Source organism: Phoenix dactylifera, chromosome 12 (assembly GCF_009389715.1).
Source record: "Phoenix dactylifera cultivar Barhee BC4 chromosome 12, palm_55x_up_171113_PBpolish2nd_filt_p, whole genome shotgun sequence".
Classification (NCBI taxonomy): domain Eukaryota; kingdom Viridiplantae; phylum Streptophyta; class Magnoliopsida; order Arecales; family Arecaceae; genus Phoenix; species Phoenix dactylifera.
This window is the reverse complement of record NC_052403.1, coordinates 1069619-1095709: the sequence shown is the minus strand read 5'-3', so window position 1 is coordinate 1095709 and position 26091 is coordinate 1069619. Positions and strand designations below refer to the sequence as shown.

Sequence of the window (26091 nt, the reverse complement as noted above, 5' to 3'; positions counted from 1 at the left end):
AAAGCTCTTTACTTTTTGTTCTCAAAAATTAATATTGCCAATCCTTATCATGTAATCTATCCTCTCACAGCCTGACGTTAGTTCTAAAACTCTGATACGTCTCTAGTTATGCCCTACGCTGACGGTGTATCTCAACATATTAATAAGTTGAGTAATTTTTAATTAAACAAGGCCACAGCAGCTTTAAACTTCTTCGTTGTCATCCTATCAAATAATGCTGTTGGAAACTTGGTCTTTTTATTATTATTATTTTTTTAACTTGGAAAATGTTGAAGACCGCCGTCCCCGAAACCTTACAATCAAAGCATCGATCCAGCATAGGCAAGCAACGGTAGATCAAGGTAGCCAAGAAGCGGTGTCTTTTCTTTTTCCTAATAAAACATATATAGAAAAAATGTAGATAGAAATCAAATATTAAGAAATGGATACAAATGCATATAAATTAGATAGATGAGCTTTGTGGATAGCATATTACTTGTGGGTGGGATATTATTCTGCCTTGCGTTTTATTAACTCAAAGTACACGAGCCTCTTATTGTTTTTTTTTCATTATCTAAAAAGAATGAATAAGTATCAGAAACAACAAAAATATAGTCATATTTATATAGCTACTTTGATGTTTGTAGTTGATTTTGATAATTTTTATAAGCTCCATTTGATAGGGCTTTGGGAGGGCTAGAAAGCACTTTTTGGCCCTTCAAAAGCACTTTTAGATGGAATAGGGGAGTTTGATAAAAAAATCAAAAAACTGTTTTAGTTTTATGAGAAAACTAAAACAGTTTTTTGGAAGAAGCTTTATTTTGGAGCTTATCGAGAGAAGTACTTTTAGGCTCTATCGGAAGCTGTTTCAAGTTATATTTTTTTCTCTTTGGACCAAAATACCCATGAAAAAATATAATAAGGAAAGCGCTGTTAACAGCAGGAAGAGCAGTCCGTACCGCAAGCCGTACGTTCAGCGATTATTATACGCAAAAAGCGGATAACGCAAGAAATGATTGCTTAATTACAATCATTTCGAGATAGTTGCTACCTATATGTTCTGATTCATTTACTACAAGAAACCCACTATTCCAAGCGCAGGTCCCGTACTTTTTTGATTAATCGCCTGCTCACTTCGAATATCGGGGAATCTCTATGACGCTTGTTAAACGGCTGAAGAGCTGCTACGGTGGGGGAATCGGACTTGTCTATAAATGGGAAAGATATATAAAAAAAGTATTTGTTTGCCAATTTTAAAAGAGGATGATGCCCTCCGGAGTGACTGATTCCGTAAGCATCAGTGCGAGGACAATTGCGCTCACACCAACTGCAAGTGTAATTGCTCGATTGCTTGGACAGACTCCCAAAGGATCGAATACCTCTGGCTCGACAAAATGTTCCATGACACGATCATGAATGATTACAAAAAATAATAATATTAATACATATTGATAATAATTATAATATTTTATACCTTTATTATTGTATTATACTATAAATATAATATTATATTACATTATATCATAATACATTGATTTATTATATTATATAAAATCAAATTATGTTATATTATTATGCTATAGTATATAATATTATATTACTATATTATAATAATATTATATTACATTACAATAATATTATACTATATTATATATTTATGTATTAATTTATATTATATTTTATTATGCTTTGTCGTATAATACTATGAAATGTTCTTTATGGTCATTTATCATATTAAAAGTAATTACTCAGTTTGTTTACCAAATACATGTTAAAGTCTTATAGTACTTTAAAAATTTAGTTACCAAATAGCAAATAGCTTTTTATAAAAATTCTACCTAAAGTTATACACTATAAGCTAAAAAGTTGTTGTTAAGGATGCAGTCTGCAAATATCTTTTTACTCTTTACTAACTCTAAAGTTCCACCACCGAACTAAGGAATGAAAGTCGTATCGGATCCTCCCTTTACCTGACCCAAGAATGAAAGTACCGAAATGCCTCTCAACTTGTCACTTGATAATATGGGTAGAGAGAGGGAGTGAAATGACAATATACGGTATATAAAATAAAATATGGAGAAAAAGTTTAGCTTAACAGAGAAGAATGGACGAAGAAGAGACTTCTTCTCGTGATCATCTTAGAGCAGATTCGATAACAGAGTCGATCAAACTTAAAATATTAGGATGTACAAGGCTTCAAAGTAAGCTAGCTCGGTCTAAATAGGTGATTTCATTCCTAGGTTGACTTCTAAATAATAGAATACCTTGCTTTGGGCTATGTGAAAAGGTGGTTTTACTTATTTCTCCAGTATCTATTTCTCCCTCAGAATATATATTTTTCTGGGGGGAATAAACTTCAGCGCGCCACTCTTTTCCACCGCTGTCACCGTAGAGGTTGATTGGCTACACGTGAATCCTGGTGCGCGGATTAAAGAAGCTTTATTTCACTCCCTCTCCAGCACGCCACTCGTTTTTTTCTACTCTCTTCGCCAGCTTCTTTATTGAGGATACTTATACTTAATGGTGTGAGAAGCCGATGTACCAAAAGATTAAAAAAAAAAAATTCAGATCACGTCGGGTAGAATTGTATCTCCCACCAATCTTGGCGGGCTCAGCTTAAAAAGCTAATGCCACGCATAGCTCAAGCTCGAATTTCCTTTTGCCAGCATTGCCAACAGACATCTAGTTCTCCACCGCAACCTGATGGATCAAGAGGCAAAGGAGCAACAGTAAAAATTTTACACCAAGCCCATCCCACGCACGCAGCAAGATAGATGACTGCGAGGTCTAAATATATTTTTTCCCCAAATTTTTGTCAGACAGAATCTTGTAACGATACTTTTTAGCTTAAACATTTTATTTTAATAAACGAGTTTAGAGGAAAAAAAAAAGGTAACTGAATGGTGCATCCAGTAAAGCCATGGGATCTACATATGGTAAAGTAGCCACCACGTACGGTTCTCCAAAACAAGTCCAGCTAAAAAATCGTATACTGCTTTTTATTGTGTTGCAGCTGCAATTCTTCCAGCACCTTGCTCTTCATTTAGTATGAGCAAATTATAGAGCTTTAGGCTCTCAGCATCAAACTCAAAATGGTGAAGGAAAAGAATGAGATAAAAAAGAATAAGCTTGTTCCACAATCAAGTTACACGAATAGAGTTTAAACAGAACAAGCACTTGTATCACAAAGCGCACAAGTTAGAATACAGTAAGCAGGCAATTGTTCATTCTAAGATGGATGGGCAGTATCAGCAGAGTGCTGCTGCCTGAAACTTGCTCCGTAGGTGCAAGGATAAAAACATTGTGAGCCCTAATATAATCTGGTTGGATCAACACACATCACCAACACTGTATCAGCAAAATACATTCTGCACAAGAGCTGCTGCTACTTCAACCAGACATCCCACAACCCCGCAAGTATCACCAGCAGTCCAAACAACTCTTGCAACAGACCGGTCGCCTTTCACCATCTTCCGGTCAAATTTAGAAAAATCAGCAGCAGGATAAAAATGAAAAAATAAAAAGCAGGGACTTCTCCTATCGCTCCATAAACTTTGGTAAATGATGTGAAGCACCCCTTGGAATTAGAAGGCCGGAGAAAGAAAAACTGTGGAATTAGCACTGCACGTCATCAAACGCTACGAGTCTACCATCTCATCCTGCAACTCACTTGGGGCGATAAGCCCAGGGATGGTGAGCATCCGTTGGCGCTCCCTCTCTCTCTGGGCTGCAGCCTCCTCGGCATAAAGATCCTTGTTGTCCTGCAGATCAGTGGTAAGGCATTGTAGTTAGATTAGACCTGAAAGCTCACCACAAAAGAATATATACCATCCAACAGTCTTAACCAACCCATTTAACTAATTCACACTTCAACTTGGGTAGTTCAAATTTGAAAGCATACGGTCAATCAACTTAGTGCTAACCACCCAGGGTAAACCATATATGAACATTTAAAACTATATCAATGGAGACACTACTACTTATCCAATTAGATCTCAAACAACCTTCCCCTCATTTTCCCAGATATCACCATATTCAAAATGCCAGAGATAGTCAAAGATCATAATTGCATGTAACAGCTTTCAATTTAGACATAATAAGATGTATTTGATTTCAACTAATATATTTTTACTTATACTGTATTTCACTTTCCCTCATAATATAGATTTCAGCTGCCTCCAAAAAAATGGAAAAAAAAAGAGATGATTCATCTCTATATCAAAATAAAAAACGTACATTCCAAATGCACCCAGTTCTTAGAAGAAGATGGCCCAACCTAACATCAGACTCAAACCATCTAATGCATGCCAGGCTGAGACCATGATGCCATCAGCATTTACATTACAATGTCATACAAGACTTGAAGGCATCCACTTTCAATGACCTCAAAATAAAGATGCGCGCTCTAGAAGTCACAGTTAGAACATAAAGAATAAAACTTAAGGAGGTCTGTGGTTCAAGATTTTAAAAGAACTTTGCAGTTTTCTGGAGATTGGAAGAAAATGGAATTTAATTGAAAATAATATATAAGAGTTTTGTTCTTTGATGACCTCGAGGGAAACTTAGACTTGATTTCTGGGCAATGCTAAACAAACAAAAAATTCCTCAAAGACAACCCATATGAAAGTATGAAACAAGGTTTGCCTACCCAAAAAGCCTGCAGATAGATGACCCACCCAGACATACAAACACTCATCTCTTTCTGCAGGTACTCACAAACTTACCCAGTTTTGTAAGGGTTGTCTCTGAAGGTCGTCCTATTGTTGCCACATTTTTTTAGCAGTATCCCATAAAATACTCTACAAGGTTGCTACTTCAGGCAGATGGATAATGTCATGTTTTGTTGTTTTAACACCCAGATTGAAAGGCCATCCACCATCAAGTATATGCACATGGTATGATTCTAGATCATACAAACTGAAAAGTAGAAGCATATTAAATCAACTGCATTACCTGAGCTGAAAACTCTTTTGATTGCGCAAGAAAGTCCCGTATATGGTTCTTAAAAGTAGGAAGATCATTTCTCGACTCGAACAATCCATCAACAAATTGAGTCACCTGGAGAAAGTAAAGTTTAATACTAAGCCAACTTTTAGATGAAAGAAAGGACTAGATAAATCAAGTTCCTACCTCTGCCGCTGTCATGTTTGGAAATGATGATCCCAAAAGTTTTATGGTGTAATCACGCACAAACACTGTGTTATTTGGGTATGGATAAGGTACCGTAGCAGCATCCCACAGGGGCTCAGTAAGTGAACCAGAATCTACCTGAATATTCATCGATGCATAATATTTAGCACATAGAAAGAACAATGGATTAGCCAAAATAAGCAGTGTTTGCTTCGTACCAGGCAAAACAAATGCTGAAGCACTAGAACATGCAGCTTGAAGCCTGGCTTGTGAAATGTGTCTGTCAAGACAGCAAAAATCTCTTGCTCGATTGTTAAATAGTAGGTTCTATAGAATTGATTGCAGAACTCCGAAACCTGTCAATGGACCATGTTGAATGGTAAGACATTGCACGTTTTATGGCAGGTAACCAAGGTTTGCATTTGAGGTCACACCTGGAAGTTCTTCAGCAACTCTAACAAAAGACTTAGACCAGTCTCTGCAATATTCCTTTCAGTATGCCGAAAAGCCCAGATGATGGAATCCATGACAAGTTTCAATTGCTGTCATACACAAAAATAAAAGAACAGTTTATTAATAATAAAGAAATTGATATATAAAGAAAAAATAACTCAGGAAATTATATAATATGGCATGTTTTCTCACTGCACTTGCATTACATACGATGCCAGAGTGCATTATCTTAATACTAACCTGACTTGACAGCTGAATTAAAGCTTGAAAACAATGGGTACCAATTGCACGCAGCAAACTGAAGAACTTGAGACGATGCTCTGGATAATCCTCAAAGTTCTTAGTGATCATCTGCAGTATAAACAAGTGAAGTCCATAATACAATCAGACAAAAACATTCGAGGACAGACATTTTGTTCATAAAGCGTGTATAATCCTTACCTCAAGAGTGCATTGAAAAACGGCTTCAAATATGCGAGGCACATCCTCCAACATAACACCTTTATATCTACATGCATAGAGTCCATCATATGGTAAGAAATAATAGATTTGTATATAACCATACGTTGAAAACACCACCATGAGTAATGACAAGTCAAACCAAAACTGGCAAAATTATGGCAATGATTCAAACCTTATACACGCTGCTATGCCAAAGTATGTCTATAAAATTTTTAAAGTATTGAAGAAAAACAGCTGGCTTCTTAGGTTCTAACGAAATGCAAAAACCTAGAAATTCAATTGGACCCATTTACAATGATTTTAGCTAGCAACAAAAGATTTCTTCATTGTTTTGTCATTCTTCATGCCACAAAATGTTTATCAGACATACCGGAATTAAACAAGGGATCATGTAATTTTGTTCTACAGATAAAGAATCAAGGAAAAGGGTTTATTCTACAGATAAGGAAACAAGGAAAAGTGACGTAATAATATTCAAAATTATCAAATGCCATGAAACATAAACTACAATGTGGCAAGTACATGCTGGGGCGTGGTCCAACAAACATGTCAGACACTCATCGTAATCATATCATCATGGTCCATTCAAGCCCAACAATGATATTTGTTGCTTCTTTTTCAAGGTGGTGATAGAATTTAACCATCTGCATGTCAAGAATGAATGATCGCAGAATCACTTTTTGAACAACTAATGCATGATTCAGTTACAACAGTTTCTAGGAGTGATTATTGACAATCAAGATGGTGATGTGAATGTCGACAGTCTCATTTATGGATGCTGCTCAGTTAAGGATGGTTGCAAATTTTTCTAATTGTTTTCGTTTCATTTGGTATGACAACTGGTTAGTAAAACATAAAATCAGTTCGCAATCATGGTGTCAGTTGCACAGAAGTCCTTTTCCAAACTGACTTCAACAAGAACAAACTTTATCCCTAAGATTAACAGAAAGTAGTTTTAGTTTAATTGTCTCAAAGCTGACAACTTTTCATCGGCGCTTTATCTCAGACTCGCAAAAATCAATAAAGAACTTAAGTGGGATGGACTGTGGCGCTCTTTCATTATCATAAAGCATTAAGAAGGGAGTTTTTTATCAAAAGATTGAGCAACACAAAGGGCAGATGCAATAGTCAAAGCAAAAGATCGTTAATGTGAATTTGCACACCAGCAAACACATTGAGATGATATTATCATGTCTAAAAAAAATATAAATTGAAAGATTGAACAACAAGAATCTTGAATTTCAATAAAAATCAAGAAGTGAGAACCAAGGCCTAAAAAGTACCAAAATGGACTATCCAAATGAGGATCTGAGAACTGAGACATCTATTGGGAATTTAACCATTGATAGCATAAATGGTGACAGATAAACATCTGAACATCAGTAAAGTTAAAATTATGGCACTATTTAAATATGATCTCTTGTTATGATCACTAAAAGCAAATGCAAAGTTTCCTCGTGTGTCATGACCATAAACACTAATGATATCACACACCAATGTAACATTATCACTAATTACATCACATGTTTATTTATGATACCTTAGGCTTTTCTGAAAATGAATATATGGTGTAGGTGCTATCTAAAGGCAAAAAATTTAAACAATCTTCTATAGTACAAACTATTTCTTAAAGAGAGAGAAAGTTATGACTTATTTCATGAAGAAGCTACGACTAGCTCAAAACTAGAAGGGGCTAGGTTTTTGACCCTTTTGGGTGGAGAAATAAAGATAATTAGGCTATACTTTATGATTAATTAATTCTATAGAGAAGTTAAAATAAACAAAATCAGATATAAAATAGTCAAGCAGAAATCAGTGACATGCTGAATAAGGCATAACAGAACAAAGAATAGAAAAATTTATACATACTTGTTTATAATGGTAGCAAAAAGTGATAAGACTTCTGATTCCCTAGCATCGGGCACATTTCTAGCATAGTCACCAAGCACAGGATCCATCATTGGTGGAACAAACTGCTTCCCAATATGTGGTTGATCTTCAGCCTTGTCTAAAAATGTCTCAATTAGCTTGAGAGTCTCCCGCTTCACAGATCTGTTAATGCATACAAGTACATAATACTGCTAGAATTATTCCTCAAACCCTCAATTAGAAGAAATATGTTAAAATAGAGGAAAAAGGGGGGGAAATGCCAATTCACAGTTTTACCGTAAAAGTTTTACATAAGATGTTTTTGAAGCAAAGGGCCCTCCTTCAGCAATGGTACTAGATATAAGCTCACTGTACATTCTGTTATGAGAACCATATATAATGAAATCAGCATCCCGCCAAAAAAAAAGAAAATTAAGAAGAAAAAAAAATCTTCAGGACATACAAGTTCCAAACACTACGGCTACATTTGGATCCTGTATTGATGTGAGAGAAGGGATGAAAAGGAGGCTGGGAATTAAATAAATAATATTCCACCACCAACTTCCTCTATTTTGTTTCCTGTCTCTTAGTTTCGGATAAACTAAACAGAACTGAAAAGATGTTTGTTTGCAAGCATACCTGTATACCGTAAGCATGTCTAGAAATATCAATGATATTTGCGGAAAGAAATATGTTCCAAGTGAACTAGCAACGCTAGTGTTTGTCTGCCAAATATCAACAACCAGAACCACTTAGTATCCATACTGAATTAAATAAAATAAGTCAGAAATATTACTAGAAAACAAGATGCATACAATACAATTACAACACTGCTACATCAAATGTTGATACACTACCAATCAAAAATTTCCCATCATACCAGACTTAAAAAGAAAGAAAAAAGTATGAGCAACATTTATGTCAATACACTTGAGATAAAATAATTGCTATACACATGTATGGATGCATTTGGGCAGCAATTTAAAACTCATACCGAGCACAAAAGTGCTCCATGTTGCCCATACCCACCTGAAGCCTAACCACCAGCAAGCAAACAAATGCTATGTCCGCCATGAGTTGCATGGCAAAAAAAAAAAAAGGAACAGCATTTATGTCAATTACTTGAGATAAAATAATTGCTATGAACACATGTAAGGATGCAATTTGGAAATTAGACTGAGTATAAACGTGCCCCCCCCCCCCCCCCCCTCTCTCTCTTTCCCTTCCCTTCCTTTTCAATTTGCCCATACCTTGTACACACCCACACCCAAGCCACCAGAAAGCCAACAGGTGCTACATGCCAACAGGTGCTACATCCACCTGAAGTTGCATCGCAAATCTTTAGGTAGCTTTGTAAAATGACAAGACACACACCAATGTGTGCACACACAATAATTAGCTGATATAAAAATGACAGGTAAGTGCAGAATATAGCAAGCTCTGACTTGAGCAGAACAATTCCGAATTTCCGATTGTTGTGATAAAAAAGAGAGTAATTAATCAGAAGTTCTTTTGATTTTTTTTAAATTTTTAGTCAATCTTTGCTAAGTTTACCTGCAATATATTAAGAACAGTTCTTATGATATCTTGATCCTTCAGGATGGCAACACTTTGGCTTGCCTGTCCAATGATTTCGGCCCATTTCTGCAAAATTTATGAATACCCATTAAAAGTCATCAGCAAGTAAAGCCATGTCGAGCATATGGTATAACAGATGACCAGATAAGATTGAAAGAACATTAACAAGAGCCAGAGCACAAGAGTTGATACTACAGCAAAATACACTACCTGATTTGGAAGGTCCATTAACCTTTTAAGATACTCATCCCGCTTAGCAGGATCAGATTCCGCTTGAATCATATTACCAACCTGCAGGAACTTGAAGTAATGACCAATGTATTCCAAGAGATGGCATCATATAAGATGTATGAATTAAGAACAGATATTAACATAATAAGATCTATCTCTTTACCGATTCATAGAATGTGTGAATCTGATGAGGCTCAAGATCTGCAACTGTGCTGGGAAGGTTTGATAAAAGTTCAGATACGAATGGCTCATTCTCACCTACCTGAAACATCAAAAGGTACTGTCGACAACAAATGATGCTGATAACTTGACTATCGTTCATATTGATCTACTTGATTCTCTAATATGCCAGACTAGCATTTTTCAGTTGTCGTTGATCCAGAAACAAAGAGAAGATTCCTTTCTTGATTACAGATAATTTATCAAAATGACTTGATCGACAAAACCTATTGTACCAACATCAGCAATTTGCCTATCAAGATACAAGCAATCAAAAGGTAATAGGGAAAAAATAAACAGGTCCTTGATGATACCCACTCCCAGGGCAGTGCTAAAACTCTGATGCCATTTTTTACGCTTAGGTGAAGAAATAATTTGGAAATTATGATATTAGAAGTGCTCGAGCTATTACAATATGACATTGGTCTAACTATTTTCAAGTGCAACTAGTTTGTAGACATATACAAAATGGTCTTGCCAGCAGTTCCACATGGTTGAAGTGTTGCCAGAGATTGACTCTAGATGCAACCCTTCAAGTTGATCGATGGCTTGAGGTCGAATCTACATTACATATGTTATCAGTAACTTAGAGATGACAGATCACAACAAATAATCAATTATTCTGAAGTATGAGCAATGTAATATAAGTTAGTATTCAATTACTGACAATTCCTGTGGCTCCTCGTAAGTCCTTGACAAACTGCACAACCAAGCTTTTACAGTGAAATGGATGTCGGACTGACAATCTGAGTCCAAATATATCATCCTAATTTAGGGTGATTATTATGTGTTTATTACTAGAATGATAGAGTTATAATAAGTTTCTAATATTTCTTGGCATGTAGATCTTTCCTCAGGTAGCAACAATCATTTCAAATGAATGGAATCATGATATGCAACTGATAATGTTTATTCTTACTAATGCACATGCGCATTCCCACAAAAACAGAAACACCAAGTTAAATTAGCCAGCAAAGTTCTAATAACAACAAATTAAAGACTAATTTTACCTGTGTAATTACAAATTTACGTTTACACTTTTGAACAATTTTGAGGAAAGTATCGCAAGCCATGTCCTGGAAAAAGATATAAACCATTAGTCATGGAAATAAGCAGTCCCAGTCCATCCTTTACTATAAGCTCGGATACTCCACATCATATTCAGCATCACAAAATGCAGCCATGGCTTACAATATAAAACAAACTTTGCTTCAACAAAAGGTAAGTGGAAAATGAAACAATAAGCAAAAACAAAGCATTGATTGACAGGAACATGAAAATAAGTTCTCGAAAGAAAAAAGCAATATACATTAAAGGAAGAACAGTATAAAAAGAAAACACAAAACAACTAGTACTGACTACAAGCAGCATACAAGCATGACACTATGGCATGCATATATGATCATTACAATCATCATCAAAGTCTTTTTTTCATCAAATAAGGGGTTAGCTGTCGAGCACCACTCTAAGTAGAAGGCTCTATAGAAGAGTTGATCACATCTTACATCCAGCTTTCAGCCTGCTGCCAATCCTTTAAAACTAGGGATAAATTTCTTGCAAAGGCTAATATAGGCAGGAGGACTTCCCTTGAAAAGCTTGTGGCTGATAGGAAGATCTACCATATTGATCACAGTTCAAGCTCTCATGCAAGCAATGGACGATGCTACAAGGATAGATGCAAGTAATGGATGAGAAAGAGAGAGAGTTGGTGGAATTAACATATAAGGATATTACATCGTTCATTTTTCTCTATTTGAGGATAGATGACGAAAAAGTTCGACAATGTTGTTCGTATAAGGGGATAGAAAAGAAGAATAAGAACATTATGTTGTCAAAAAAAAGTACGATCTGCAGGTTAAACACAGGTCCAATAAGTGGGTTCAGTTATCCTCAAATCAACGAATTGCTGTGAATTGGACAATTTAGGGATTCTGCCGAATGGATGTGAGGTCCCCAAAATAGGGTTGGATTAGGATGACAAATACTTCCTTTACTTGCTGTCCAGGGTCTGAAAAGAAGATAGCCAACAACATAACTTGAAATTAGGCATTAAAAATTTTCTTTAGGGTTTCTTTATATGGAAGGATGAGCTGATTACAATCTAAGGCTTCTCAGGTCTTAATCGAACAATCCAATATGAACCTGTCACCAACTTTGATCAAATAATGCACACAGATCTATAAGGATAAGTAATATCAAACCCCTGATGATATTGAAGAACTTTAGACATCAAGAAAAACAGGTTTCAATATAGCAAGTAAATATTAATAGAGCTCTAAAAGGATAGCTGAAATCTGATAACAATCAGGTACTACTAGCAGCAAAAAGTCAATGGAATAAAAAAGTAGAAAGAACAGAAGGGAGAAGTACAGGAGAGAGGAGAAGAAACAGCCTGCTGAGCAAGCCTTTTCTTCCTCAAAATCCAGCGTACATTACCCCTAGGAGGCTGACCATGGGGTTTTATTTGAACCCTAACTTGAATTAGTTTGCAAGAAAGTTTGAGTCAAGGAGTAGAAAGAACAGAACCAGCAAAGAGAAGAATGGATAATAAAGAGGGGAGAAGAGAGACGAAAAGAGAGAGCCTACTGAACTATCCTTTTCTTCCTCAAAATCCAGCATACATTACCCCATAGGGTTTCATTTGAACCCTAACTTGAATTTATTTGCAAGTAAGTTTGAGCTCTTTAGGAATCTTACAGATATCAAAACAAATCTCCTCAAATCCCACTATTCAATCCCATTAAGGCAACTAATCGACCATGGTTATTGTAGCATGAACTGTTCTGCTGCGGTGAAACGAACAGTAACAGGCCCCTTTATTTATCACAAAACCAAGTAAAACACTGTTTAAAAGATAAAATCCAGAACCCAATTAATCAGCAATCAAATTAATGTCATTGGATGAAGGTTGCAATGACCTCCCGCTTCACAGTTGTTCATTGCAGCAGGGCCTTGGTAACCATCTGATCTCACAATATCAGCCCTTTGATGCTCGTAGCTGTAAAAAGATGTTTATGGATCGTTTCAGAATGATGAATTATTAAATCTTGGATGATGATCAGGGGTTCATAACAGGAAGGTTTGATGAAAAATACAGCGTTAAGCAATGTCAGCGATCTAGGAATCAGTCAGTTTCACAGTTATAGGTGAAGTGGTGGTTTACTCTCATATTTTGCCCATGCAAAGTGTATGAACAGATGTAACTTCTACAAAGGAATGCGACATCATTCAAGAAATAATCTGAACTTCCAAGTCAAGACAAGCAACTCCTGGTAAAACAAAAATTTTGTTCGGAATATTTTATTCTGCAACATAAGCAAGGGAAGAGTACAAGCAAAAGCAATGATTGAAACTTTAATGAGAAGGGTCAATATTTTGATAGTTGAAATCAAAAAATCTTTTTACCTTTGTTCCAATGCATAGTCAGAACTACAGCCTCAATCATGGCTACCAATAAAATCAGATTACAAACCAAGAAATGAAAAAGCCAAAGACAACTAAATACTATGGAAATGACCACAAAGTTACAGCACAAAGCTCACCAGTCTAATCCAAAATTAAAATTATGTCACCAATACACAACGAACAAGAAAAAGAAAAAGATTATGGCTGGAATTACATGGCAGTGCAGTGAACATCGCTGAAGTCCCAGTAAAAAAATCAACAATATGTTCCAATAAAAGTGGAAAAAGTAAGAACACTACAGAGACATTCAGACTGCCATGTAAAATTACTTAATAACTAAATAGAAAAGGTGTTTATTATGCAAAGTACATCCCTCAACCTGAACTCTCTGTTATCAGTTATTACCACAGCAGAAGCCATGATAGCTATGGATGGTGCAAGAACATCAGAAATACATAAATGACTGCAAATGATTCCAGACATGAATAAAAAGATGCCAGGATTTTCATAACCTTTTTTTTTGAGAATTGTAACTTATTGATTATTGATATCATGAAGTGTAAACAAATAAAAACCTTTAATGAGGCCAGATTTGAAATGCACCATCATTTGAGAGCATAAAGACAAAAGGAGCACCAACCAGACTACACAGACACATTAAAGGATACAGGCACCTAGATTCTAGAGATACTAATTACTGAACAAATAGGCATGCATAATACAAGATCATTTTAATAATGTATCTTAAAGATGTCTGGACATTGTTTTCAACAGTAGCAAAAAAGATCACAAATTTACAGACCATATTTGCTAAAAATAAAACATTTAGTGAGTGCTTCATGACAGCTATGACGAAGTGAGTGCTTCAAGGCAGCTATGATGATATTTATAACCCTAATAAAAAATCTTAAATTATACAGCTTTTCAATCATGATCTTGCAACAATGTCCTGTATTTCTAGTTATACAATAAAATAAGAAACAAAAGGCAAAGTTAATCACCTGAACTCCTGGATGTGTTTCATGCATAAACTCAAACAATTTATTCACGACTGTTTTCAGAAACTTCCAGTGAGCCCTAAGAAACCTTGGGTATTGTCCCACTACGTACCTAATAATCACACCATGAACAGTCAAAGAGTTATAAGGCAGATTAATTAAACACATATAATAATAGGATGTGTGTTTGCTTACATGATGTTGCTTGCAATAACAGCTTTATTATCTTTCCCCTTTGTGATTTCACAGAGATTCAGTAAATCGCGGATGACCATTACTAGAAACCTATTTTCCTGCCAAGTATAAATCAAAGACCACAGAGACAAGCACATGAAAACTCATTATGAAAAAAGAGAAATTGAAGATATAGAATAAAGTGAAAAGGAGCAAAATAAATCAAAAATATCTAGAGGAGATGAAGGTAGTGCTTCGGAGGCGGTGGCTAAGGTAAGACGTTTCAAGTTTTAATGATGCCAGGCGTCAGCCATTGGATATCTTAGAGGTTTAAAAGTTCAATAAAGATAATGATAAAACAAGGAAAGATATATGTGTATGTGTGCGCGCGTGCGTGCGTAGGTATGTATGTATGTATATGTATATTTGTATGTACATACATGCATACATACATACATAAATACATACATATGTAGGTATGTATGTATATATATATATATATGTGTGTGTGTGTGTGTGTGTAGGTATGGGTGTGTGTGTGCGCATAACTATACATTCTTACATGCCAAGATGCACAAACATTTACACACATACACACATCAGATGTACGTAAAAAGAATACATAGAGCATATTAGCATAGTTCGTAGTTTATACGATAGCACCATTTTCTACAAGCTCGTCATTTAGTCATCATTCAAATCCCAACCTCAATCCACACTTCATATTTAAATATTAACACCGTGGAGGCGTGGACTACAAAAATGACTATTCATCATTAAAAGTCAATATCAAACAAAAAAAAACTACCCTCTTAATTTTGAGTTACTAGGAAAGTATCTTGAGTGTCTTTGGAAAGTATCCAATATGCTTTTAAAGAAAAAAATTGAAAATAGAATACTTACACAAGTATAGAATATGTATCCAAGACGTATCCGGTAAGTATCGGTATATGATATATATTTGATATGGACACGGCATGTAATTTGAAGTGTCCATTTTCCTAGTTCTTGGGTTTCCAAGAAGGCCTAGAAGGGATAGGCCCCTTCTTTACTCTTTTTTCCCTTAAATTTCTTTTGCTCTATGGATGCATTCATAGTAGTTTCACTCCTTTGCCCCCTTTTTAATTTTCCTTTTTTTGGGGTTCTCTTAACCCGCAACCTCTGCCTCTATTAATCCATGAGAATTCTAATGGTTGGCCTTAACTGGAATTGTCTTGCTATCAACTAGTCATTAGCTGATCCTATAAATTACATACCATTTAACCAACATGAAAACCTAGCAATCAAACTACAGCAGAAAAATTTATACCCACATTTTCCCAAAAAAACAGAAAAAGCACTCATGTCCAGCAAGCAACTAGCAAATAATCAATGAAAATAAGTGTCCCATCATCAACATGCACTTAAAAGTATGAATTGAAATATTTTACATATGTTTTTGCACATAAGAATTAGCTTGATACTGCAAAAGACTACCTGTTCCTCCATCATAGAACCAGATATTGATCCAATTGCCCAACATAAAGTGTTTAAGTTATTCCAACTCCAATCCTCCCCGCTTAATTGTTTACTCAACTTCTTCAACATCTAAATCACCAAAAGAAACCATGCACTAGTTAACATGCTTAGCTTAGGTTCTGCTCCAAAAAAGATGCTCAGATTATGTGAAAATTATCAAAAAGATTCAAGAACATTAAACAATATGAGTGAACAACAAATAAAAGAGACAATATCAAAGATAAGAACTTCACATAGCCTCCTCAAGTTTCGTATAAAGACAGAAAGGAAAAAGCACCGAAGTTGCAAAGGCTTAATTAATAGAGAAGATAACCATAACGGCTAGAACAGTCTAAAAAATACTCCAATGTTGGAGGCCAAAAAGAAGGCACCTAACACAACAATATAATTAGTCCTCAACTTACTATATTACATTGTAACCGAGTTGATGCAGCTCAAGGTTCACCATACCTATGTGTACTGCTCCATACTAGACATACCATAGTAACCATACCATACCAATATCGAATTGAGCCTCGATACCCCGAACCGACCCCTATATAAGGCATAACTGTACCGGCATGGTACAGATACGGGTCCAATATCGAGATGGCGAACCTTGATGAAACCAATAACTATAAATTTCTTTTATATATTAAAGTATATACATACTGAATTTAAATTCATCAAGAGTTTAATCTATAACCACCAACAAACATCTATGGGAAAGGATACCCATGCATAAAAAGATTTAAGATATTATTTTTAAAGTTTGACTGCACCAAAATTAAAAAATAGTATCCATGTTTTAAAATTCTAACATAAGTTCCTAAAAATTGATTTGAAAATTGTGCTAATTTAATTTATAACTTAGAAGATTCTAGACAGCCATGATATGCTATTGATTTTGGATATCTAATGCCAATGAAATACCACCAGAAGAACACATAATAGAATGTTAAATGTTTAATACATTGATTGTATTGTTTAACACATAACAGAATCTTAAATGTTTGAAGCGCAGCTTCTCAATCTCATGATTGACAAAATTCAAAACAAAAGGTTCACTTGAATTGAAAGATAGATGTCTTTAAAATCTAAGTTAAACCGACTTTAACAAGTTTTCTTAATGAACCATGAGGTTCTTGTCAAAAAATTATAAATGGAAGGAACAAAAGAAGAATATATTGGTCAATATATACTAGAATGGTTTAATAGATGCCAAACTGATCGATCAGTCATTACAGTTAAAACCATAAATAATTGTAACATGTGTTTGGCTACCGATAAGCATAACATTATCTTACCTCATCATATGTTTAAAATATCATGAAAGTAAAATGATCGGGACATTTCACAATCAGCTTAGCATAACCTAACTTTTTTAACAAAAAAAAGCTCTGGCGAACTTCAAGCTCGCATCTAACCATTTCTCAGAATCTAGTGAGTATATAGTTTTTCATATTCTAGCATTTTGTATATGTCTGCAGTGAGTGTGAATAGGTCATGACTAATTACTTAGTGTTTGTTTATTCCATCCTATCTACATCTATAAGACCATATATATATTCTATTTATAATGGACCCTCTAGGGTGCTCTCCACCCCCAATCCTGACTCCACCATGGACCACACTCTACTATGAATGCCCTCTAATATTATTCTAAAAAAAATCATATGCCTGGAAAATTGCACTCCATGCATTAGACTTACACACAAGGTCCGTTGTACCGGTACCGGCGGCGTACCGGTACGGTACCGGTCCGGTACGTACCAGCCGGTACCGGTACCGTACCGGCCGGTTCGCGGTGGTTTCAAAAACCACAGCGCCGGTTCAAAAAAAAAAAAATCGTACCGGTGCGAACCGGCCGGTTCGCACCGGTACGGGCTGGTACCGGCCGGTTCGGATAAAAAACCGGGAAATACCGATTTTTTTGTCGTTCAGGTACCAGTCTAGGACCGGACCGGTACGGCATTCCATACTTACACATATATATATGCTCATATACAAACATACATATATACAAAAATATAGATCGAAAGAACAAGAAGGAAAGTATACCAATTAAAATGAGTGTAATTATCACATTGAATACATCGTAAACAAAGGGCAATTCAGATGGATCACAGCAGTCCATACTTCCTCTTACATGCATAGCATGTGACCAACTCTATTTTTACCAAGTACATCCTCTTGGCTCAGATGGAGAGAACTGAAGAATTGCACCAGTCAATACTGTGAGTACATTAATTAAGAGAAATGAACAATAAAAATCTTTCATAGATGGGAATCAAGCCATAAATGTTTCCTCTCACTTGCATGACGTGCAATACTAGCATCTCTAGTTCTTCTTCCTCTCAATATCTCATTCTAAGCTGACATTATACAGGGTCCATGTCATCTTCTCCCATATTATTTTGTTTCCTCATTGAGTCCATCTTAAATCTCCAATCTGTGATTATATTTATAATGTCTCAGTAAAATTAGTAATCAAAGATCTGAAGGCACATGCCCCAAAGATTAAAATAGGCCCTTTATCTAGAAGACTGCTTTATCTGTTGTAGCATGTTTAGTAAGGTGAATATGAGCTACAACTGGAAGCTTACTGACAATATAAAACTACCTAGATGGGTTTTGCAGTTATGAACATGGCCTGCCTTGCTTATTCGAATAGTCGTGAGTTATGACGTATACAACAAGGTCCAAAACCATCTTCTATTTTCTAAAACTACCGACCCCCAACATAATGGCAACACCATAACCATACTATATGACTTTTATTGATTAAAAGACTTGAAATATTCCTATCAAGATCCAACAATGGCATGAGAAGACCATAGGCCATGCATGTTTCTTAGTATTCTTAGCTATGTACTCCCGTTACAATAAATCAGCAAAGAACAACAATTAGATCATACCTGCTGTTCTGTATCCTCATGATCAAGGTGTGACAAGTAGATCAAAGTTTCCCTCATGATCTGCAGCAATGAACTGAAGTCAAAGATAGGCAACTTAAAACGGAACTAAAAAAATAAAAATGTGTAAGAGTTTCTCAAGCACTTTTGCCTTATCTCCATTATGTCATGTTCCATAATGCATAGTTCAGAGCTGATTCTTCAAAAAGTAAACTAATAAATATCATATCTAGAGACTCTGTGAGATCAACTTTATAATTTTTCATATGGTAAAAGTAGACCTACTAATCAAACAGCCACATCTATGGGCTCATGCATCAATAGGATTCTCTGATTCGGCATAATCAGTTTCCGATATCATTCATAAAAGGAGCTGACAAAACAGAATGCATCCATGACCTTTTCCAGAAAGAGAGAGAGAGAGAGAGAGAGAGAGAGAGAGAGAGATCTAGCACGCACCTTATACTGGACAAGGACATCATTGTCTTTCATAGTTTCACGAACAATGTTCCCATTTTCATCTTCAACAATCAAAACCTCCTCAGGCTTTGCCATACGACAAATCATGAGCATTCTTAGCTTTGACAATGGACCTGAATAAAGCTGCCGTCTTTGTAGAAGTGGCGAACCAAGACCATCAGCCATCCCCGGGACCAATGGAGTCTGAAGAAATCAGTAGAACATGTGATAACAGAAACAATCAGAGCTGACCTAAGCAATTGCTGTTCAAGCACAAACTTGGTAATAAAATATTTTTTTGACAAAACCCAAATATCAAGTATGATGCAGAAACATAAAAAACAAGAATCAATGCATGCATACATACAGATTAACACGTGGAAAATTCACTTTAAATTCTACATGCCATGGATGAACTGCATAAAGATGTCAAATAAGAGAGGCATAGTAGAATCAATTCACGAAAATTTGATGCTTGTATAAATAAATAAATAAATTCAAATATGAAGAAAGGTGTTTTCACCTTGCACTTTTAACAACCAGAATAAAGTATTTCAGTGTATTCACACTTCATGGTGATGTACCTGCTTGCTCGAACAACAGTGATAATATGCACATGCCTTAAGGTCACTGCCCAAAAAGCAGCCCTTTAGTCTCATCTAATACCATATTAGGTGCCATCATAGACACAGCTATGATAGTTGCCATGAGAGACAAGTTTACAGACATGCAGCAGGTCTCTAAAAAGATTAACTTGAAAAGCACCTTTGTTTTTCTGAAAGTTCAACCATCATATGAAGCATACGAACAATCTGAATAAAAAATTACTCCTTGGGTAAACAAAGGGAGAGAGTCCAGTCAACCCTTTAATTTTCCCCAATCACATTATATATATATTATCGCCACTTTGCTATTGTACTAAGAAATGCCTTACACAAGTCTCCTCAAGTAAGCCAACTGGTCTTCTTACAAGACAACATTTACTAGAATGAACCAAGCCAGAAAAACAATTATTACATGGAGAACAAAAGATATAAAGAAACATGCTACTGTATCATCTATTAATGAGGTAATAGGATAACATATGTACAACACAGAAGGGTGGCACAGTCATCTTTGTTGGAAGTAGCCCTCAATTATTAAAAAAAAAACAATATTACATGCATCAGGTATAATATGAATATGCCTTGCATTCCAACCTCCTCAAACGTGCAAACCCATATTTTTTCCTTATGTGGATGCTCGTGTCCAGCTCCTGAAATCCAGGTCAGATATGTATCCCATCAAAATGCATCCGACACCTGGACAGCTATGAAGTTCTTTCAGGTGCAGATTTAGGACTAGTAAAGAGTTGGACTCTTCCAAGTTCCAATGATGTGTTTGACTCACTATGATAATGTTAAAAGTAAGCTTTTCTTCTTTAAGAGATTGGTTAAGAATGCAGGCATTTAAACTTTAAAACAACTTCATGAAATCCCATTTCTCAAGTTCTTAAACTAATTAGAAAGTTAGAAGACCTTAACAGTTAACAAATAATATTTTTCTATATTTTCTTCTTTAACTATATATGTATTGTTTTTTTTTGTGTTCCCCATATCTCCTTTTTTTTCTATTGCTAAGTCAAATGCTTGGACATATGTCCCAAACTGGTTCTCTTGTGAGCATCCATGCAACACTATTTTTTTTCACATAAGCCATGTGATAATTCTCTCATAACTTTGACACTAAAATGGATAAAATTAACAGGAAAAAGACAAATAACTGTTGATATAGAACAAGAGTTAACCTAAAATAATGCAAATGCAAGCAATTGCCCAGTGCATGCACAAGATACAGGATAGTGTGGTCACCAAAGTGACAAGTAATCTATGATAAAAGATTGGAAAGCAAAACGTACTAAACATCTAAAGACTCTGAAGTGTTACATATCTAGGGTTACCCAGCATTTTTTGTACAAAGTATTAATTTTGATTTTCCCATATATCTGACTATAATTGGACCTATAGCATTGTAGGGCCATAACCTGGCTTCCATTTTAGCAAAATCATATATCAATTTTGTGTGGAAAATGACTTGTTGTCGATTCCACAAAAGCAGAGACTTGAAATATATGTCAGGTTAAGTATGTAGCTTAACTCTGAAAATGGATTCAAATTCAGACACAAAAAGCCTATGTATGTGTATCCCTGATTCAAGATTTCAAGGTTCAGAGGTTAAAGAAAAGAGGTAAAGAAGATGAGGAAGAAAGAAAACAAAAGCTAAAATCCTACATTCTTTAATTAAATTTCTACCAATTTTCATACATCCCTTCAGTTGTTTATATACAAACCAAACCCAAAACGCACCTAAAATATCTTTAATGAGTTAACCTAAGAGCAACTGTGGTAATCATGGTCTACCATACTGGTCCGGTACAGGCCAGTACGTACCGGTCCGGCCTGGGACCGGTACTGGATCAGCATGGAATCCGGTATCGGTAGCTTATCATTAAAAAATTGGTATGGACCGGTACAGACCGGTACGGAACCGGTATGTACCGGTCTGGGCTGCCACCGATACGCTGACAAGTACTGGTACGACGGACCTTGGTGGTAATTAAGGTCGACTATCTCGATCGAAAGCGCCCAATTCAAGCATACCAACCTATTCTGAGTGGAAACCACGTCGAGATACATTCAGAACATGCCTCGAATTGGTCTGAACCGACCCAAACCGAGCAGATCCAGAATCGATCAGAGCAGTCCGGATGGTTCGCTGCCTTTATAAACACCCTCCCCCCCCCCGACCCGATCCTGAGTCGCCTCGCCCCATTAATGACTCCCCCCCCCCCAACCCGATCCCGAGTCACCTCGCCCATTAATGACTCCACCCCCTCACATTTGGCTAGGGTCAAGGTTTCGACACCACCGCTACCTCCAACGACAACCATAGATATGCGCTTCACCCTCTCTCTTTCCTCTCTCTCTCTCTCACTCACTCTTTCCCAAATGCAATGACCCCTACAACTTCACCCCTCTCTCTCTTTCCTCCCTCTCTTTATCTCTCTCTCTCTCTCACTCACTCTTTCCCAAATACAATGACCCCTACAACTTCACCCCCCTCTCTCTCTTTCCTCCTCTCTTTATCTCTCTCTCTCTCTCTCTCTCTCTCTCTCAAAGATGACAACAACCCTCAATCGTCCCTTGCTCTCTCTTTCTCGTCTCTCTCAAACTCTCACTTGAAGACGACATGACACTGCAGCTTTGCCCCCACCCCACTCTCTCCACTCTCTTCCTCGCTCTCCTTAACCCTCTCCCTCCCCTCAATTCCAAACTTCCAGTACACCGCAGGTTGGTACAATATGCATTAATGCCCTACCAAATCAGTAGCCGGCCAGTACAACCGCCAATACCGGTTCGGCAAGCCTTGACAATAATTATTTTTAGAGCAACAATAACCTTAATAAACTTTTCTCATTCCTCAGAACTCTTCCTAAAAATTGAAAAAGAGATCCAAAAATACATGAAAGTAATAGAACCCTAACATATGCCCATCTAATCTAGATTACATTAAAATGACCCAAAATCAAGAACCTGTAGCTAAAAAAAAGTAAGTCAACTTGAGCAGCAAACGGTGATCCACATGCAGCACATGGATACAAAGTTGATCATCATCTTTTGATCATAGGAATTGTCTGTTCAACTTCTGAAACTTCAACCACTAACGACAAATGATGATACCTTAAATCCTCCCAACCCACCGCTAGCACTTAGTTTATAAAATGAAAAAAAAACTATTAGGTGTCACTTGGCGTAACTTTCATTTTTTATTTTTAAACATAAAAATAAAAACTCCAATTATATTTTCTAAATTTTTAAAACATAAACATGTTTGGTATAATTAATTATTTTTAAAATATAAAGAAGGAGGTGATTGCAGTAGTAATGGAGGTAGTGGAGGTGCCGATGGTGTTGATGGCAGGGGCAATGGCAGTATGATCGAGGTGGCAGTGATGGTGGTGGCGGCGGTAATGGTGGCAAAGGAACCAACGATGTAGCGGAAGCGACAGCGATGGCAGCATTGGTGTGATGGAGGTGGTGAAGGTGATGGTGGTGGTGAAGGTGCTAGCTACGTGGAGATAGCAATAATAGCAACGATGGTGTGGTGGCAGCTGTAATGGTTGCCAGCGTTATGACGAAAGTGAGGATGATGGCAACCGTGGTGTGGTGAAGGCAACTAAGATGGTAGCGGCAGTGGCAGCAGTGATGGTAGCGGTGACGATTATGGTGGTGGCGGAGGCGACAGCAATGGTGGAGGTAGTGTTAGTGGTGATAGTAAAAAGCATGAGTTTCTTATATTCAAAAAAAAATATGAAAGTAAAGATTTCTTACTTTCATTTTTTTCTAGAAATAACTGAAGTGATTTTTGAAAATAGAAAATAAATTAATAGCACTTTCAACATCAAAATAACATATCCATGTTGGAAAGAGGCTTGTTATAATGCCATGGGCTCTAAAATTTGAAGTGACAAGCTCGTAGTCTGTTAACATGTTGCAAATCCAACTCTTGCGCAAGAAAGATGCAACTTGTCTTGATCCATGCCTCACTAAAGAAGTGTTTTCACTAATCATCGCCACGATGGGCATGTTAGACAATGGTGATGCATTCAAAATGTAGATAGCCCGTATTTAACAAGCATGAAGCAACCCCAATTGAAAGGACCTTTTGATATATATTGACCTTTCACATAATATTTCTCCTGAGGGGTTTATTGCAGTAAAAAAAATTGAATTAATCATCCAAAAAATTTAAAAGAGTGACCATAAAGCCACCAGGACTTCTATCTAGCCAAAAACCAATTACTAGTTCCCCCACAATGCCGAAGACACATAGTTGAAGAACAAAAACCTCTGAAAGGTCTAAGCTAAACATCAGAATGATCAACCATTAGTATAGTAAATGTTAGTCTATGATGAATTGATCTGCCAAAGCCACTTAACCTTCAATACATCCTTCTAAGAACATGAGCAATTAGCATTTCTTATTACCCATGAAACTGCATCGCAAATGGTAACATAGGAAATCAGATAGGAAATGAAATCCACCTCCTCTTATAAACTAAGAAGTTCTGCAAGATTTTAACAGGCTTCTCACTCATAAGCCCTTTCAGTCAACAATTGAGGATGGGCACCATTTGAGAACCTATATCAACAACTGATGTAGTAATTGACCTTCGAGAGCAGAACATCTTACCAGACCCATTGTTATCACTGTAGAAAGCAAGGCATAGATAATATTGTAATAAAGAGGGAATTAGGTAATATCAACTATATAATAGAAAAATAGATTAACATGCTTCATGCAGCTTAACCAAAATACCATAAATAAAGAATTCTTCAGAAACTTGCTATAGAATTGGATAAGCAACATATTAGACACAAAAAACAACTCATGACTTGAGACATTCTAAAATAGCAGTCAGATGCGTCAAACTATAGATACCTGAAGTCCCATCATGCTTGCAGTAGCCGCAGGATTGTCCACATTGTGATGTGCTTCAAACAGATCTAGGACTAGAATGTTCCAGTAGTCCAAGCAAACCTGCTCACAGATTTAACATAAACAAAAATCATTACAGTATTTAGCATCATCTATGTTCCCATCATATAAGTATGTAGTAACATCTGTACCTTGAAAACCTCAGTGTCATCAACATATGAGATACCAATAAGATACTCAAGACCCAATAGCAATGTAGCTCTATTCTCAGGGGTAGATTCCAATACCCGTATGTGAGACTGCACAGAAAGTCTTAGTCAGATATACAATGTTTGATGGATGAGGCGGCTTCAATCCCAAATATGGAAGTCTATTCTTATCCAAGAACTTGATTTAAGTGGCCCAACAATGATTTCAAACCAACATAACAGGGAAGACTGATCCATATTACATGTATATCAAGCTTGGGAGAAAAAATGAATAAATTTCAGTTATAAAAACATGAAAGAGAAACCAACAGTTTTTATCAGCATGAGAGAATGTTGTACATGGAAAAATATGTCTGTAGCCATAGCAACTTTCAAGCTATAGAGCTTTCCAAATTCATGATATGCATTAATAACCATTTTCTTCTACAAATTACCGATCCCACATGTTAAGAATTATGAATACATAAATTTGCATTTTTTTAGGGTGTTGAACAAGCGACGGGAAAGAACTTGCCTTGTAAAATGAGGTGAAAAACAGTGCAAGGTTTTGAATAAACGCCTATCCAGAGAGAGACAGAGAGAAATGTTAGAGTGAGTTCCCTGGCATGGTATCAAGCAATATAGAAAACAAGATATTGATAACCTTCATCACAGTTAGTCACAAGTATGAAAGAAAGATGATCCAACACAAAACACGCCAACTCTTAGAATGAAACACTTACGAAGATCAAAAAAGGAATACCTGCTCTTCACTCGAACCATTTGCATAAGCATCCGGGATATTTGTTCCAGGTGGGAGAATAGTCTAAAAATGATTGGAGATGGGCTAAGCACATTGCAGAAGAAACTCGGATTTTACGTTAATTTTCAAATCTATAACACAATATCATAACAAATATACCTGTAATTGCATCATGAAGATAGTATACATCTTGACATACTGCATGTCATAAAAGTCACCGAACTGCAAAGCTGCAACCTGTCAATCAGCAGAAAACAGAGTGACTGCACATACCAAGGATATGAAACCAGTGT

At 36.3% G+C, this 26091-nt stretch overlaps 1 protein-coding gene across 1 annotated transcript in view; it reads right to left on the bottom strand.

Moving 5' to 3' along the window:
• Positions 1-3075: 3075 nt before the first annotated feature.
• The window catches only part of LOC103719323 (protein EXPORTIN 1A), a 36134-nt gene continuing 13118 nt past the window's right edge, over positions 3076-26091 (bottom strand). The window contains exons 9-32 of the mRNA XM_008808520.4: positions 25958-26035; positions 25799-25861; positions 25571-25615; positions 25039-25146; positions 24851-24949; positions 19370-19573; positions 18914-18973; positions 15975-16085; positions 14520-14617; positions 14328-14436; positions 10932-10997; positions 9866-9964; positions 9682-9762; positions 9448-9537; positions 8533-8618; positions 8191-8271; positions 7894-8076; positions 6004-6070; positions 5803-5913; positions 5544-5651; positions 5328-5465; positions 5110-5247; positions 4933-5037; positions 3076-3740 (exon numbers count right to left, since the gene is read on the bottom strand). Coding sequence (XP_008806742.1) covers positions 3618-3740; positions 4933-5037; positions 5110-5247; positions 5328-5465; positions 5544-5651; positions 5803-5913; positions 6004-6070; positions 7894-8076; positions 8191-8271; positions 8533-8618; positions 9448-9537; positions 9682-9762; positions 9866-9964; positions 10932-10997; positions 14328-14436; positions 14520-14617; positions 15975-16085; positions 18914-18973; positions 19370-19573; positions 24851-24949; positions 25039-25146; positions 25571-25615; positions 25799-25861; positions 25958-26035 — 2451 coding nt within the window. The 3' untranslated portion in view covers positions 3076-3617. The remainder of the gene's footprint in view (positions 3741-4932; positions 5038-5109; positions 5248-5327; positions 5466-5543; positions 5652-5802; positions 5914-6003; positions 6071-7893; positions 8077-8190; positions 8272-8532; positions 8619-9447; positions 9538-9681; positions 9763-9865; positions 9965-10931; positions 10998-14327; positions 14437-14519; positions 14618-15974; positions 16086-18913; positions 18974-19369; positions 19574-24850; positions 24950-25038; positions 25147-25570; positions 25616-25798; positions 25862-25957; positions 26036-26091) is intronic.